This window comes from Neoarius graeffei, chromosome 12, assembly GCF_027579695.1.
Source record: "Neoarius graeffei isolate fNeoGra1 chromosome 12, fNeoGra1.pri, whole genome shotgun sequence".
In the NCBI taxonomy this organism is placed as follows: Eukaryota; Metazoa; Chordata; class Actinopteri; order Siluriformes; family Ariidae; genus Neoarius; species Neoarius graeffei.
Window position 1 is genome coordinate 78820486 of NC_083580.1, and position 18522 is coordinate 78839007.

General features: G+C 42.6%; 1 protein-coding gene across 1 annotated transcript in view; it reads right to left on the minus strand.

Moving 5' to 3' along the window:
* Nucleotides 1–18522, minus strand: part of arl10 (ADP-ribosylation factor-like 10) — a 47485-nt gene that overhangs the window by 3807 nt on the left and 25156 nt on the right. The window contains exons 2-3 of the mRNA XM_060936493.1: nt 3476–3650; nt 1254–1429 (exon numbers count right to left, since the gene is read on the minus strand). Of these exons, the coding sequence (XP_060792476.1) occupies nt 1254–1429; nt 3476–3650 (351 nt within the window). The remainder of the gene's footprint in view (nt 1–1253; nt 1430–3475; nt 3651–18522) is intronic.

The following is an 18522-nucleotide window of genomic DNA, read 5'->3' on the forward strand; positions in this document are numbered from 1 at the left end:
ACGATGATCGGTTTGGGTTGAGCTTTAAGAGTGGTCAGATATTTACAGTGATGTTTACAGTGGTGCTTGAAAGTTTGTGAACCCTTTAGAATTTTCTATATTTCTGCATAAATATGACCTAAAACATCATCAGATTTTCACACAAGTCCTAAAAGTAGATAAAGAGAACCCAGTTAAACAAACGAGACAAAAATATTATACTTGGACATTTATTTATTGAGGAAAATGATCCAATATTACATATCTGTGAGTGGCAAAAGTATGTGAACCTTTGCTTTCAGTATCTGGTGTGACCCCCTTGTGCAGCAATAACTGCAACTAAACGTTTGCGGTAACTGTTGATCAGTCCTGCACACCGGCTTGGAGGAATTTTAGCCCGTTCCTCTGTACAGAAATATAGAAAATTCTAAAGGGTTCACAAACTTTCAAGCACCACTGGATAGTCAAGATTAAGCAGGGAGTCTTGGTTCTTTGCTTTGTCTCTCTGGAGAAACCCTTAAAGGTTTTATGAAGAACCTCAGAACTGAGAAGTTACATTACGATGCGACTTGATACTGCAGCCTGAGATTTGCCACCAAATGTTGGGACCGCAACAGAAACTAGATAGAGACTGAGACTAAAGTCACAGTAATTTGTATTAGCTGACCTTTGTCAGTTGAAGGTCAAGGAAAAGTTGCGCCCTGCCACTCTGAACAAAATTTAAAAATAAAAAAATTTTTTTTAAAAATGATTGAAAAAATCATGAAAATTGACAGGGTTATAAGTGATTGAAAAAAATCCTGTTTTTCATCGATCATTCCGGATCAGTGATCCAGATCAGCACCAAAAGTCATAACAACTTAATTCAGACCAGAGGTATTCTTCATATGAAATTTGGTGATGATTAGTTCAAAACTGAGGGAGAAACAGCATCCTAAACAACAACAACAAAATAATAATAATAATAAAGTAGAAAGATCCTGAATGAGAGTAACAATTTAATCATGTGACTCATAAGCTAGAATCATGGAGTTACGATAGTTTGTTTTAAGTTGAGGTGTAATTCCCAAACAGGCTGGACACAGTGACTAAAAACCGTACAGGTGCTCAGTACTCTGGATCTCGTTTAATATTTAATCCACGTAAGAGTTCTGAAGTCTGAAGTGTTTACTAATGAACACATTTTAATTCATTTATTTATACAGCACTTCTTTAGAATACTGTGTTAGTAAATACGTATGCGTAAGCGTGCTGGATGACGGTGTCCTGGTCACCTGTTTGTTTCCCAGTATTACAACTGGAAGCTGTGTGTCGATGCTGAGAAGGCGGTGAAGTTCATCTTTAGCCAGCGGGAGTCGTTTTCTGTCCGAGGAGTCGACCACGTACAACAAAATATGTGCTCTCTTCAGGAAATCGGCCCAGTAGGCACGCAAGTCCTCACCACCTCCAACTGACAAGAAAAAACATGTCTCGTCACACGGCTGATCTTTGTCCATGACTCAACACACGGACTTATCGTCCTGCTTTTCCGAGACGCAGATTAAAGTACATTACCAATAATGATTTTTCCACATGTTCTTCACTTAGCACACTTTCAAGGTTGAGATGATAAGGGCTGTTTCACAATCAGGGGAAACTTTTCAGGACCACAATAGTCCAAAAATCAACCATCAGATTTTTGTGTTTCTTTGCTGCCAAAAATGACCTTTTGAGATGGAAATGAACTGCGTAGAATTTCAGAGATACACTATGACAAATAGGGTACAGTAGGAGTCCATTTCTGTCCCCCAGGGGACAGTCTACATTAATGTACCCCCAAAGTTTCATTATTGGACCTTAAGTTAGCTATGTGTACCTTTTTACAGTCAAAACGGTACATCTATATTCCCATGCAGTATACAAGAGAGTACTGCCCCAGTGACAAGCCATTGTACCCCGAAAGGTAACGATAATGCACTTCATTTTCTGATATACTGGGTCATATACTGGGTGTGTTACTGTGCTGAGAAAAGGCATAGTGTTTTTCTAAAACTGACCACCCTTCTTACGGTCCACAAGAGTAAGATATAGAAAGTGAAAAATGGTTGAGTGATTTTAAGGACAGATTTTCACGTCCTGTGCAGCGATATTTGTACACGGTGGTGACTGTAATAACAACTGAAGTGGCGTCGATCCTCGTGGTTTTCCGGAGAGGACACTTTTTGACGGACTCACATTTCAACCGCGTGTGAAGCTCTGCCGCAAATGTGTCTCACATCTGTCTCAAGTCCTGTTTTTTTTACTGTGCAGCAACAACAGAATACAGTATTATGCTTCAAAAGAGACAAATATTTTCTTCAAAAATCATTTACAACCTCATCACATGGTCAGCGTTTTCCGGTTTTCCGGAGAGGACATTTTTAACGGATAAAGGATCCCGTCAGAGGAACTTAGTTCACAAAAAAAAAAATTTAACTTCCACTTAAATATGTTTCTATTGTGAATGAAAGCACAGGATACATCCCAAAGTAAAACCAAGTTAGTGGTAAAAAAAAAAAAAAAAAATGCAATTCTGAATTGAACCAGAAAAAGTGTCTCAGTGTAATAATTTAAGTAGAATTAAATGAAATGACCACAAGGTTAAAACTGAGCCGCATTTGATCTGTAGGTCGGGCTGCAAGTGTGTCCTTGTAAAATAAGTGTGTATACACTCACCGGCCACTTTTAATAGGAACTTGTTGTTGGTTCTAAGATCCCTGTTCTTGGCTGCAAGACTGGAACCCAGTGTGGTGTTCTGTTTTCTGTTGCATGCTGAGATGCTTTTCTGTTCACCACGGTTGTAAAGAGTGATTATATGAGTTACTATATCCTTCCTGGCCAAAAATCTCAAAACAGTTTGGCCATTTTGTGATCTCTGACCCTCTCTTATCAACAAGGCGTTTGTTTCCACCCACAGAACTGTCGCTCACTCAACTCGATGTTTTTTGTTTTCCGCACCATTCTGTGTAAACTCTACAGACTGTTGTGTGTGAAAACCCCAGGAAGGAGATCAGCAGTTTCTGAAATACTCAAACCAGCAGTCCATCTGGCTCAAACCGACACCCATACCACAGTGAAAGAAAGAAAAAGTCACACCTCACTGTGAGATCATAATTTTTCTCATTCTGATGTTTGAACATTGTGAACATTAACTGAAGCTCTTGATTTGTATCTGCGTGATTTGATGTTATGCATCGTGCTGCTGTCGAGGGATCAGCTGATTAGAGAACTGCATCAAACTACTGCAGGTGGATATAAGTGACCGGTGAGTGTATACTGGACCTAGTTGCAGGAGATAGTTGGTGTTATTCAAAAAGACAACCATGATTGTGAAGCAGCCCATAAACAAATAAGTATGACATCAGTAAAGAAAAAGGTCATCACCGGCAAGAACTGAGACTTGATAACTGATTACTTGATTACTAATGTAACAGTTGTTGTTATTATTATTAAAATATAATGAAGATTTGATGCATACTTTCTAGGAAGTCGAATTCACAAGCAGGTGTGTGGAGACGGATGAAGTTGAAGCCACGCGTTGGGGCGCACTTTCTCTTGCTAGATGCGCCGTTTAGTTGCTGCAGAACACTGCTCTTCCCAGCGCCGTCTAAGCCGAGGACGAGGACCTGCTTCTGTCTGCGCTCTTCTTCCTCCTAATACCACATTTAAAAGAAAAATGGAAACTTATCTCCTGAACGATTTGATCTCATCAAGTATCATTCATTCATTCATTCTCTTGTTCACTAGGCACACACTCATGCACACCTAGGGCCAATTCCATTCAATTCTGGCACCAAGGATCCACAAAAAGTAACCCGCCATTTTGAGGAAAGTTAGCATGAAGTTTCTCGCCTCTCCATCAAGCCACCCACAAGCAAAAGCAGTGTATTCATGCATAAGTGATTAGCGTTCTCCTCGGAGCATGTTGAGGCTCGAATCTCGCCGGTGCAAGCATTAGTTCAGAAATGATGTGATGTCTGGCTTCTGTACGCATAATAGTGACACCAAATCACATAAATAGTCCTTTTCTCAGTGTTTATACACAGTTGTGTTTTATTCAGGTATGAAGAATTTCTCAAGCAACAATCACATTATATTACAATATTAGAAAACAGAAGTGGAAAGATCAAATGCCTTTATTCAGGTATGCAGTGCCGTATTAAGCCAATGCGGTGCCCCTGGGCACTATACCTCAAGTGCCCCACCACCACCACCCTGCGCGCACGCGTTCAGTAACCTCCTGCACGCACTCACAAACCTTGCCCTTTGCTGTCAAAAATAGTAGCATATACATAAACAATAGTACACATAAACAAGGTCATTCTTCCTCATTGAAAATGTATTAAGTAGGCTACATCAGCCCATCAAATTCACTGAAAACAACCAACGATATGCATGTAGGCATATTGAAATGTCTTATTCAAAAATGAGCAGCATATATTTGTATGTCTCAAGGGGATCCTCGTCGTCGCCGACCCCTCGGCGAACACTGGCTGTGGTTGTAGCATCTCCCCGGCTAGTGCTAGCAGGGCCATCTCCCTCACTAGCATCGCTGATTTCACTAGCTTCGGCTTCAGCGCTGGTAGTGACAGCAGTTGTCGATGTTTTTATAAAAAAACGATCTAACACTGGAACATTTTTAATTGCAGCTACACGCCTGGAGTCTTTCTCTTTTTTTTTATTTTCTCTTCGCACAACCACTCAATTGATGTCTGTCCATTTTTCATTTCTACCGCGGTTTTTAAAAAAATGATACATTTCACCGTAGGTGGACTGGCTCAACTGACAGGTTGAGGAAAGGGGGGTTAATGGTCACTCTTGCTCAGAATTATGATTATTGTTGTTCTTATGAAATTAGTGTTCATAATGAATTATATATGACTATTTAACAATGTCAAGTGTATAACCATTTTAAGTGTACAAACATTCACGAAAAATATTTTTAAAGTTTCTGTCATGTGGTGCCCCCCCACTGGCTGTGAGTGGTTGGTGCCCCTGGGCACTGTGCCATAGGCCCATATAGTTAATCCGGCCTTGCAGGTATGTACTGCTTTTTAAGCTTTGGTGAGCTGTGGTGAGAAAAAAATACCCAAAATTTCCTGATGTTCCTGATCTGCTGCAGGTTTGCCTCCAAATTCTGTAAAAGTAATTCACAGATGACGTATCAAGATACACGGTCAGTTAATTTGCTAGCTAAGACGGTTTTTTTCTTCTTCTTCCAAAATTTCTAAATCTCCCATTCAGCGTTTTTAACCCATGAGGTTTTTTTTTTGAGGAGATTTAAAAATACCAGTTTCACTAAATTAGTTAGTTATTACCTTATATAACTATTATTACTGAAGTAAAATGAGGAACGAATGTTTTGCAATCACAGCTTACATGCGTTTCACTTCCTTTTGCCTGAAATAGAGCAGATACATACAAAGCAGTATGCAGTCGGCCCCTCAGAAAATCTGACCATAATGTTGTTCATCTCTTGCCTAAATATACGGCTGTGGTTAAAAGAACGAAACCAGCTGTTAAGCAAATACAGGTCTGGTCTGACACAAGCAAAGAATTACTTAGAGACTGCTTTGATAACACAAATTGGGACATTTTCTTTGAATCCTGTCTGGGTGGGGACGAACTCACAGAACACCATTACATCATACAGTGGTGCTTGAAAGTTTGTGAACCCTTTAGAATTTTCTATATTTCTGCATAAATATGACCTAAAACATCATCAGATTTTCACACAAGTCCTAAAAGTAGATAAAGAGAACCCAGTTAAACAAATGAGACAAAAAATATTATACTTGGTCATTTATTTATTGAGGAAAATGATCCAATATTACATATCTGTGAGTGGCAAAAGTATGTGAACCTCGAGGATTAGCAGTTAATTTGAAGGTGAAATTAGAGTCAGGTGTTTTCAATCAATGGGATGACAATCAGGTGTGAGTGGGCACCCTGTTTTATTTAAAGAACAGGGATCTATCAAAGTCTGATCTTCACAACACATGTTTGTGGAAGTGTATCATGGCACGAACAAAGGAGATTTCTGAGGACCTCAGAAAAAGCGTTGTTGATGCTCATCAGGCTGGAAAAGGTTGCAAAACCATCTCTAAAGAGTTTGGACTTCACCAATCCACAGTCAGACAGATTGTGTACAAATGGAGGAAATTCAAGACCATTGTTACCCTCCCCAGGAGTGGCTGACCAACAAAGATCACTCCAAGAGCAAGGTGTGTAATAGTCGGCGAGGTCACAAAGGACCCCAGGGTAACTTCTAAGCAACTGAAGGCCTCTTTCACATTGGCTAATGTTAATGCTCATGAGTCCACCATCAGGAGAACACTGAACAACAATGGTGTGCATGACAGGGTTGCAAGGAGAAAGCCACTGCTCTCCAAAAAGAACATTGCTGCTCATCTGCAGTTTGCTGAAGATCACGTGGACAAGCCAGAAGGCTATTGGAAAAATGTTTTGTGGACAGATGAGACCAAAATAGAACTTTTTGGTTTCAATGAGAAGCATTATGTTTGGAGAAAGGAAAACACTGCATTCCAGCATAAGAACCTTATCCCATCTGTGAAACATGGTGGTGGTAGTATCATGGTTTGGGGCTGTTTTGCTGCATCTGGGCCAGGACGGCTTGCCATCATTGATGGGACAATGAATTCTGAATTATACCAGTGAATTCTAAAGGAAAATGTCAGGACATCTGTCCATGAACTGAATCTCAAGAGAAGGTGGGTCATGCAGCAAGACAACGACCCTAAGCACACAAATCGTTCTACCAAAGAATGGTTAAAGAAGAATAAAGTTAATGTTTTGGAATGGCCAAGTCAAAGTCCTGACCTTAATCCAATGGAAATGTTGTGGAAGGACCTGAAGCGAGCAGTTCATGTGAGGAAACCCACCAACATCCCAGAGTTGAAGCTGTTCTGTACGGAGGAACGGGCTAAAATTCCTCCAAGCCGGTGTGCAGGACTGATCAACAGTTACCGCAAACGTTTAGTTGCAGTTATTGCTGCACAAGGGGGTCACACCAGATACTGAAAGCAAAGGTTCACATACTTTTGCCACTCACAGATATGTAATATTGGATCATTTTCCTCAATAAATAAATGACTAAATATAATATTTTTGCCTCATGTGTTTAACTGGGTTCTCTTTATCTACTTTTAGGACTTGTGTGAAAATCTGATGATGTTTTAGGTCATATTTATGCAGAAATATAGAAAATTCTAAAGGGTGCACAAACTTTCAAGCACCACTGTATATTAAATAATGCGTCTCTGAAACAAAGTCTGTGAAAATATTCCCAAATAATAAACCCTGGGTTTCTAAACAACTAAAAATACTCCTTAATGAAAGGAAGGTTGCTTTTTGTTCTAGTAATATAGATCTAATGCAGGAAAAAAGGAGACAATTGAGAGGTAGTAAAATAGAGTATAACTAGATAGAACTCGACGCCAACGGTGTCGATGGGGATGCCTCTGCATGGTAGACTACACGCCTTATGAAGTTGTGATTTGGGGATGGACATTTGACCTCACAGTAATCTTGACCTGGTGAAATTACTTGTATCAGCCTTGGAGATATTGTGTTCACAAGGTTTTCGGACAGCCATTTGACCTCACAGTGACCTTGACCTTAGACCTTTTGATCTCAAAGTCTAATCAGTTCATGTTTGCCCCAAAGCGCACAAATGGTGAAAGTTTGGTGAAATTCCTTTCATTAGCCTTTGAGATATCGTGTTCACAAGGTTTCGGGACGGACGCATGCACGCATGCACGGACGCATGCACGAATGGACGGACGGCCAGACGGACAACCCGAAAACATAATGCCTCCTGCCCCTTAAGGTGGCGGAGGCATAAAAATAAAATGGAGAGTAATTTCTTCAGTGGCAATATAAAACAGGTTTGGGAGGGTTTAAACACCTTACTGGGTAAAACTGGTAAAAAGAGTGACAGTCCTGTGAACTTCAGTCAAAGTTCTGTGGATGAATTAAACCAGTTTTTTGTAGATTTGATACTGTGGATGACAGTGCTGAGTGTGACGAGGTTTGTAAAAATCTCCCTGCAAGACCACCAGTAGTTATCACAGAGGATGCTGTTGTCAAATGTCTTACCAAATTGAAGCCAAACAAAGCTACTGGCCCAGATGGCCTTAAAGCCCGTCTACTCAAAGACTGTGCTTTACAAGTAAAAGGAGTCTTTTCAAGGTTGTTTAATTCCTTAATTGTTACTGGAGTGCCTAGGGTGTGGAAATTGTCTACAATAAGGCCCAAAAAAGCCAGGTGCTAGCAAGCCTGAAGATTTTAGACCTATTGCTATTACCTCTATACTGTGTAAAACTATGCAAAAGAGTTCTGGTAGACCTTTTGACAACTACAGTTGCCAGTGTGTTAGATCCGCTTCAGTTCGCCTACAAGAGTGACGGAGGTACTGAGGATGCTGTGCTGGTTCTGTTAGACTCTGTCTCAAAGCAGCTCACACTTACTAAGGGCTATGCCAGGGTCCTATTTGCAGATTTTAGTGCAGGTTTCAATTCTATAAAGTTACACGTTCTCCTGAGAAGGTTGGCCAATCTTAAGGGCGGCACGGTGGTGTAGTGGTTAGCACGGTTGCCTCACAGCAAGAAGGTTCCGGGTTCGAACCCAGTGGTCGGCGAGGGCCTTTCTGTATAGAGTTTGCATGTTGGTTTCCTCCGGGTGCTCCGGTTTCCCCCACAGTCCAAAAGACATGCAGTTAGGTTGACGTGGGGTGGCCTTGGGCTGAAGTGCCCTTGTGCAAGGTACCGAACCCCTGACTGCTCCCTGGGCGCTCTGGTGTGGCTGCCCACTGCTCTGGGTGTGTGCGTGTGTTCACTGATTCAGATGGGTTAAATGCAGAGGATGAATTTCACTGTGCTTGAAGTGTGCATGTGACAAATAAAGGTTTCTTCTTCTTCTTCTTAATGTCGACAGGGGTCTGATTCTCTGGATTAGAGATTTCCTTTCCTGCCACCCTCAGAGGGTTCAAGTAACTTTATTTGTACCCGAAGGTAAACTTGTTTCGCAGTGAAGTGAGTCAGCTTTCTCTTCCACACACGGCAAACAACACTTAAAACATCTAACATAAAACAGCGTGATAAACATATAACATTTTAAAAAAATGATAAACATGTCACATAAAACACAACATAAAAACATAAAAGCCCACATGAAGCTAAGACTTATTAAAAAGGCTCATGGCAGCAGGAACAAAACTGTTTTTATAACGCTTGGTTTTACATTGTGGTCCTTTATATGTACGTCCTGACGGGCGAGGCTGGAACTCACAATGTAGTGGGTGAGAAGTCTCATCTCATTATCTGTAGCCGCTTTATCCTGTTCTACAGGGTCGCAGGCGAGCTGGATCCTATCCCAGCTGACTACGGGCGAAAGGCGGGGTACACCCTGGACAAGTCGCCAGGTCATCACAGGGCTGACACATAGACACAGACAACCATTCACACTCACATTCACACCTACGCTCAATTTAGAGTCACCAGTTAACCTAACCTGCATGTCTTTGGACTGTGGGGGAAACCGGAGCACCCGGAGGAAACCCATGCGGACACGGGGAGAACATGCAAACTCCACACAGAAAGGCCCTCGCCGGCCACGGGGCTCGAACCCGGACCTTCTTGCTGTGAGGCAACAGCGCTAACCACTACACCACCGTGCCGCCCCTGGGTGAGAAGTGTCCTTTAAAATTGATCCAGATATCCTCTGTACCTGTCTGGAGTACAGCGATTCTGGATTTAACTGCATCTCTCCCGTCAGCTTACTGGACCACTTCACTATTTGGTTCAGGCACCTCTTATTTTTAGACGACCAAGACGCCAAGCAGAAAGATAAAACCGATTCAATAAAAGCACGATAAAACAAGGTCAGCAGTGACAGTTTCCGTTCCCCTTTTTATATCCAGCTTCACAGTTTGCCTCAAAAGTCAGTTTACTATCAATGACAGTGCCAAGATACTTATATGTTTCAACACATTCTACTGTCCAACCCTTTATAAAAGTGAGCTTCTGTGCCTGGGGGAGTTTCCTAAAATCAATTAATATGTCTTTAGTTTTTAATATGTTCATCTGCAGAAGGGATTTGTCACACCACTGAACAAAGTCCTGAATGACTGGACCGTGGCAGGTTTCATTGTCCTTCAGCAGACTGACAATGACGGAGTCATCTGCATACTTTAGAATGAATCTGCCCTCCCTACTGCTACGACTCATGTTTGTGTAAAGGATGAACAGGAGAGGTGACAGAACGCATCCTTGTGGGGACCCACTGGAGGAACAGACCTGATCGGACAGAGTGCCGTTCACTCTCACTCTCGGTGTTCTGTTTGTTAAGAAATCTAAAATCCAGCCCACAAGATTAAAACTTAGATTAAATTGTTCTAAAAGCCTCTCTGTTCAAATGTGGGGTGGAATGGTATTAAAAGCAGATGAAAAATCAATGAATAAAAGCCTTGCATGTGTTCCCTTTCCCTCAAGATGTTTAAGAAGCAGGTTCATTAAAGTGACTGTGGCATCCTCAACTCCTCGAAGGGGTCTATAGAGAGCGTGCACGTGACGTCACGAGGTCACGTGATATTTGTTTATCTGCCATCTTGGACGGCATGGCCGTGCATAGAACTTAGACGAACCCGTTCTAATTATCAAGTGTGTGGGAGTAGATCTTTCAAGAATGGTTGAGAATATCTTGTTCAGCATTTGGTTGTACCAATAGACAGGGCCAAAAGGAGGGCCTGTCATTTTATAGATTCCCCGCAGACGAGGAGAGACGCGCAAAATGGGTGTCCGCTGTGCGAAGAGAAAACTGGTACTCCAGTTCTACCAGCCGAATTTGTAGTGAACACTTCATATCAGGTAGGTGTAGTCTTCTAATTCAATACTGCTAGTACATCTGTTAAGTTGATTTTCGGATTGAATGATAACTGCATAGTCGGTGATTTGTGATTTTTTTTTTCAGATAAAAACATACATATTTACAACCCTGTCGTTATCTGGAACTGAGTTTAGATTTCGAACATTCTTACGATAAAACGTCCTGCATAGTCTCTTTATGATAAACGTCTTAATGCCACTTACCCGTGAGGTTATCAAGTAGACATTCTTCTTCAGAACCTTCCAGAGGTATAGTTGGGATACCCATCCCGCAACAAAATATTTATAAGCTTCCAGGCTCTTGTAAGCTTTGAGGGCTTTGCCAGTGTAACGCGATTCACGATTAACAAGAAAATTGTAAATGTCGTGGTAGCCCAGATCGGGCAAATCGACGGCACCGCAGCTCCGAACTTCCCTGAACAAGGATTGCGGCAAGTTGTACGGATCTGCAATCCCCAACCTGGAACACTTTTCCACGTAACGCTGCCTCACGTCACCTTCAAGATGCTGAACAAACTTAGACAAGTAATCGCGCAATGTAGATGGGGTATTTTCCGAATTTTCTTTTTTTAAAGATATTTTTTGGGCTTTTTTCACCTTTATTGAATAGGACAGTGTAGAGACAGGAAATGAGTGGGAGAGAGAGACGGGGAGGGATCGGGAAATGACCTCGGGTCGGAATCGAACCCGGGTCCCCAGATTTATGGTATGACACCTTATCCACCTGAGCCACGACGCCCCCTTTCCGAATTTTCTTGGGGATTACTCCCTGGATCCATTACGCTCGCGCAAGGTAAACAATCCTGAAGCCGTCCAATATGGCGGAGTAGACACGGACGGGTCACGTGACTGCACATCCTCTATAAGCAAACTGCAGAGGATCCAGGTCACTCTCTGTCTTCTTTATGATTTCAGACCTCACCAACTTTTCAAAGGTTTTCATCACAATGGATGCCAATGCAATGGGTCTAAAATCATTCAGGGTTTTTGGGCATTTTATCTTGGGAACAGGAACAACTACAGCCTCCTTCCAACATTTTGGGACATGCTGAGTCTGTAAGGATTTGTTAAAAATATAATAAAATATTGGGCACAGTTGTTTGGCAGCCAATTTGAGCAGTCAACCACAGATATTATCAGGTCCCTGGCTCTTATTTGTCTTTATGGAAGAGAAAACCTTCACAATATCTGTGTGTTCAATCTTAAAATGATGGTTGTCTTCAAGTTTATGACTCACTTCCTGCATCTCTTTGCTAAAATCAAAAACATCAAATCGAGAATAAAAACAATTAAAGCCGCAAGCGGCCTCGACGGGCCCTCGCGCCAGCGGCCAAGGGGGGCGGGGGCACGCGACCCCGCGAAAAACCTTCCACAGGTTCTGCGGCAAGAGACATTATTCCCACAATGGCGACAAAGCACAGAGCTGGACACATGGCAACAATAGGGTCTCGCACTTCGTGCGTTGTCGACCATGGCAAGCGCCTCAATAAGGGTCTTGAAAAGAGTTTGCTTGCCAAGATTGACAAATCAGAAGCTGCAATATCATTTTTGCCATAATCAGCACCCCCAGGGGCGAAAGTGCACAAAATTTGGCGTATATGTCAGGTGAGCTATGAAGAGTTTGCGTATGAAGTTTGATGACAATTGAGTAAATAGAAGATGAGATATAGATTTTTGAAGAATAAATTTTTTGGTTTTTCCCATGTCAGTAGGTGGCGCTATGCTGTACATGAGCGATGATGAGTTGGAAAAATAAGTGTCTACAACAGCAACGTACAATGACAAGGAAGTGGTGTGAAGGAAAAGCATTATGGAATTATTTACCAAAAACCCGTTTTGGAGCAACTGCGTGGGCCAAAAACAGCGCCCCCCATGGACGAAAATTCCCAAAATGTGGTATACATGACATGGGAGGTAGTAAGAGGGTGGCCGTGAAGTTTGACCAAATTTGAGGAAAGATTGGATTTTTTGCCCAAAAATAGCGCCCCCAGTGGCGAAACATCACAGTAATTGGGTCACATGTCAGAAGCCCAATGAGTGATTTGCTTGTGAAGTATGAGCAGTGTTGAGCAATTAGAAGATTTGTTATGAATTTTTAAGCATGTAAAATTCTGCATTGAAAAATGATTGACGTATAACTTCTGAACGGTTTATCCTACGTGAAACGTATTTAGCAACTTTTGTCAGCCATGTCTGTAGATGATGTGTATCAATTTTGGTGACGTTCCTATGAACGGTCTAGGAGGAGTTGCGCCGTGTTCGTGGCCATGCATATCGCACAAAAGTGAAATAACCTCACTTCCTGTAGGGCGTGGCTAATGCATTGGCATAACATTTTTGTCCGGCTTGGTGAGATACATATGCGTACCAAAGGGCATGCCACTACTACAAACTACATGGCAACCAGGCACCTTAATGCGAGAGGCAAAAATCACAACACGTTAGGGGGCGCTATAGAGGCCCTGAGGCCCGCCTGGATCTGGGCTTCTGGTTCTCAGTAGCGGTGGCAGTCTAAGAAAAAGGAGCCAAATTTCGAGCGTTGTCGACCATGGCAAGCGCCCCAATAAGGGTCTTGAAAAGAGTTTGCTTGCCAAGGTTGACAAATCAGAAGCTGCAATATCATTTCTGCCATAACCAGCACCCCCAGGGGCGAAAGTGCACAAAATTTGGCGTACATGTCAGGTGAGCTATGAAGAGTTTGCGTATGAAGTGTGATGAAAATTGAGTAAATAGAAGATGAGATATAGATTTTTGAAGAATAAATTTTTTGGTTTTTCCCATGTCAGTAGGTGGCGCTATGCTGTACATGAGCGATTATGAGTTGGAAAAATAAGTGTCTACAACAGCAACGTACTATCACAAGGTAGTGGTGTGAAGGAAAAGCATTATGGAATTATTTACCAAAAACCCGTTTTGGAGCAATTGCGTCGGCCAAAAACAGCGCCCCCCATGGACGAAAATTCCCAAAATGTGGTATACATGACATGGGAGGTAGAAAGAGGGTGGCCGTGAAGTTTGACCAAATTTGAGGAAAGATTGGATTTTCTGCCCAAAAATAGCGCCCCCAGTGGCGAAATATCACAGAAATTGGGGAACATGTCAGAAGCCCAATGAGTGATTAGCGTGTGAAGTATCAGCAGTTTTGAGCAATTAGAAGATTTGTTATGAATTTTTTAGCATGTAAAATTTTGAAGTGAAAATTGATTGACGTATAACTTCTGAACGGTTTATCCTACGTGAAACGTATTTAGTAACTTTTGTCAGCCATGTCTGTAGATGATGTCTATCAATTTTGGTGACATTCCTATGAACGGTCTAGGAGGAGTTGCGCCGTCTTCGTGGCCATGCATTTCGCACAAAAGTGAAATTACCTCACTTCCTGTTGGGCGTGGCTAATGCATTGGCATTACATTTTTGTCCGGCTTAGTGAGATACATATGCGTACCAAATGGCATGCCAGTAGTACAAACTATAGGGCAACCAGGCACCTTAATGCGGGAGGCCAAAATCACAACGACTTAGGGGGCGCTATAGAGGCCCTGAGCCCCGGCCAAGTTTGGGCTTTTGGTTCTGAGTAGCGGTGGCAATTCTCGGAAGTGGTGCCAAATTTCGTGCGTTTTTGCCCATGGCAAGCGCCCCGAAAATGGCCCAACAGCGGAGAAAAATAAAGAAGAAGAAGAAGAAGACGGAAGAATAATTAAAGCCGCAAGCGGCCTCGACGGGCCCTCGCGCCAGCAGCCAAGGGGGGCGGGGGCATGCGTCCCCGCGAAATACCTTCCACAGCTTCTGCGGCAAGAGACATTACTCCCACAATGGCGACAAAGCACAGAATTGGACACATGGCAACAATAGGGTCTCGCACTGAACGGTGCTTGGGGCCTAATAATAATAATGCCATGACTGCCTGACGGATGAGAGACAGACAGACAAACACTAAAGTATGTGTGTGTGTGTGTGTGGGTGTTTCTCTGGTGTGAAAATGTACATTTATATATGTACAAAACTATACATGTGTCTCCTCCTTATCTCCATCTCACGCTGTAATCTTAAGTCATCTTAGCCTCCCTGTGTCTGCAGTGTGTGTGTGTGTGTGTGTTGCTAGGACAACTATCATGATTCATGTCATTTTTGTACTGATCAAAGGGTTCTGAGTAAGGTTCTGGCCATAAGTTCTGAAGAGTTTTGTTTCAATTAGGGGGCGCTATGAAGTCCCTGGGCCACGCCCGGGCCAAACGTCTGTGGCTGAGAAGCGGTTACAATGACTGATGTGTGTATCAAATTTCATGAGTTTTCGTGCATGGGGAAATGCCTCAAATAAGGTCAAATGCGACAGAAAAATAATAATAATAACCCCCAGGGGCGAAAGTGCACAAAATTTGGCGTACATGTCAGGTGAGCTAAGAAGAGTTTGCGTATGAAGTTTGATGACAATTGAGTAAATAGAAGATGAGATATAGATTTTTGAAGAATAAATTTTTTGGTTTTTCCCATGTCAGTAGGTGGCGCTGTGCTGTACATGAGCGATTATGAGTTGGAGAAATAAGAGTCTACAACAGCAACGCACGATCACAAGGTAGTGGTGTGAAGGCAAAGCGTTATGGAATTATTTACCAAAAACCCGTTTTGGAGCAATTGCGTCGGCCAAAAACAGCGCCCCCCATGGACAAAAATTCCCAAAATGTGGTATACATGACATGGGAGGCAGTAAGAGGGTGGCCGTGAAGTTTGACCAAATTTGAGGAAAGATTGGATTTTTTGCCCAAAAATAGCACCCCCAGTGGCGAAATATCACAGAAATTGGGTAACATGTCAGAAGCCCAATGAGTGATTTGCGTGTGAAGTATGAGCAGTTTTGAGCAATTAGAAGATTTCTTATGAATTTTTAAGCATGTAAAATTTTGCATTGAAAATTGATTGACGTATAACTTCTGAACGGTATAGGCTACGTGAAACGTATTGAGTAACTTTTGTCAGCCATGTCTGTAGATGATGTGTATCAATTTTGGCGACATTCCTATGAACGGTCTAGGAGGAGTTGCGCCGTCTTCGTGGCCATGCATTTCGCACAAAAGTGAAAGTACCTCACTTCCTGTTGGGCGTGGCTAATGCATTGGCATTACATTTTTGTCCGGCTTAGAGAGATACATATGCGTGCCAAATGGCATGCCACTACTACAAAGTACATGGCAACCAGGCACCTTAATGCGGGAGGCCAAAATCACAACGAGTTAGGGGGCGCTAAAGAGGCCCAGAGGCCCGCCTGGATCTGGGCTTCTGGTTCTCAGTAGCGGTGGCAGTCTAAGAAAAAGGAGCCAAATTTCGTGCGTTGTCGACCATGGCAAGCACCCCAATAAGGGTCTTGTAAAGAGTTTGCTTGCCAAGTTTGACAAATCAGAAGCTGCAATATCATTTCTGCCATAACCAGCACCCCCAGGGGCGAAAGTGCACAAAATTTGGCGTACATGTCAGGTGAGCTATGAAGAGTTTGCGTATGAAGTTTGATGACAATTGAGTAAATAGAAGATGAGATATAGATTTTTGAAGAATAAATTTTTTGGTTTTTCCCATGTCAGTAGGTGGCGCTATGCTGTACATGAGTGATTATGAGTTGGAAAAATAAGTGGCTACAACAGCAACGCACTATCACAAGGTAGTGGTGTGAAGGAAAAGCATTATGGAATTATTTACCAAAAACCCGTTTTGGAGAAAATGCGTCGGCCAAAAACAGCGCCCCCCATGGACGAAAATTCCCAAAATGTGGTATACATGACATGGGAGGTAGTAAGAGGGTGGCCGTGAAGTTTGACCAAATTAGAGGAAAGATTGGATTTTTTGCCCAAAAATAGCGCCCCCAGTGGCGAAATATCACAGAAATTGGGTAACATGTCAGAAGCCCAATGAGTGATTTGCGTGTGAAGTATGAGCAGTTTTAACCAATCAGAAGATTTGTTATGAATTTTTAAGCATGTAAAATTTTGAAGTGAAAATTGATTGACGTATAACTTCTGAACGGTTGATCCTACGTGAAACGTATTTAGTAACTTTTGTCAGCCATGTCTGTAGATGATGTGTATCAATTTTGGTGACATTCCTATGAACGGTCTAGGAGGAGTTGCGCCCTCTTCGTGGCCATGCATTTCACACAAAAGTGAAATTACCTCACTTCCTGTTGGGCGTGGCTAATGCATTGGCATTACATTTTTGTCCGGCTTAGTGAGATACATATGCATACCAAATGGCATGCCACTACTACAAACTATATGGCAACCAGGCACCTTAATGGGGGATGCCAAAATCACAACGACTTAGGGGGCGCTATAGAGGCCCTGAGCCCCGGCCAAGTGTGGGCTTTTGGTTCTGAGTAGCGGTGGCAATTCTCGGAAGTGGCGCCAAATTTCGCGCGTTTTCGCCCATGGCAAGCGCCCCGAAAATGGCCCAACAGCGGAGAAAAATAAAGAAGAAGAAGAAGACGGAAGAAGACGGAAGAATAATTAAAGCCGCAAGCGGCCTCGACGGGCCCTCGCGCCAGCGGCCAAGGGGGGCGGGGGCATGCGTCCCCGCGAAATACCTTCCACAGCTTCTTCGGCAAGAGACATTACTCCCACAATGGCGACAAAGCACAGAATCGGACACAGAGTACACGGTGTGCTGAGATGTTGTCATGGACAGAAAATTTTATGCCATGGCTTCCCAACCAAATTAATGTATTGACCTCATCAGTCACCAAGCTATAGCTACATAGGAATGTCTTCTGTTAGACATCTATTAGTCTGTATGTAACGCTACAACACTTGCTCCCGACTGCCTACCCATTCCCCACAAGTCATGTGTGTTTAAGGCAACCAAAACAACATACTCCTGGTGCCTCATGATTGTAAACACCTCTCCTGCAACTGCTACAGCGCAATGAGCGCCCCCAGTGGTGAAAGTTCACCAAATTTGGTATACATGTCAAGGGTCCTATGAAGAGTTGTTGTGTCAAGTTTGATCAAGTTTGACCAATCAGAAGCCGAGATATAAAATGTTGCCTGAAAACAGCGCCCCCAGTGGCAAAATTTTACAAAATTTGGGAGATATGTCAGGTGACCTGTTAAGAGTGTGCGTATCAAGTTTGATCAAGATTGAGTAAATAGAAGATGAGATATTGATTTTTGAAGAAGAAATGTTTTGGTTTTTCCCATGTCAGTAGGTGGCGCTATGCTGTACATGAGCGATTATGAGTTGGAAAAATAAGTGTCTACAACAGCAACGTACTGTCACAAGGTAGTGGTGTGAAGGAAAAGCATTATGGAATTATTTACCAAAAACCCGTTTTGGAGCAATTGCGTCGGCCAAAAACAGCGCCCCCCATGGACGAAAATTCCCAAAATGGGGTATACATGACATGAGAGGTAGTAAGAGGGTGGCCGTGAAGTTTGACCAAATTTGAGGAAAGATTGGATTTTTTGATCAAAAATAGCGCCCCCAGTGGCGAAATATCACAGAATATGGGTAGCATGTCAGAAGCCCAATGAGTGATTAGGGTGTGAAGTATGAGCAGTTTTGAGCAATTAGAAGATTTGTTATGAATTTTTAAGCATGTAAAATTTTGCATTGAAAATTGATTGACGTATAACTTCTG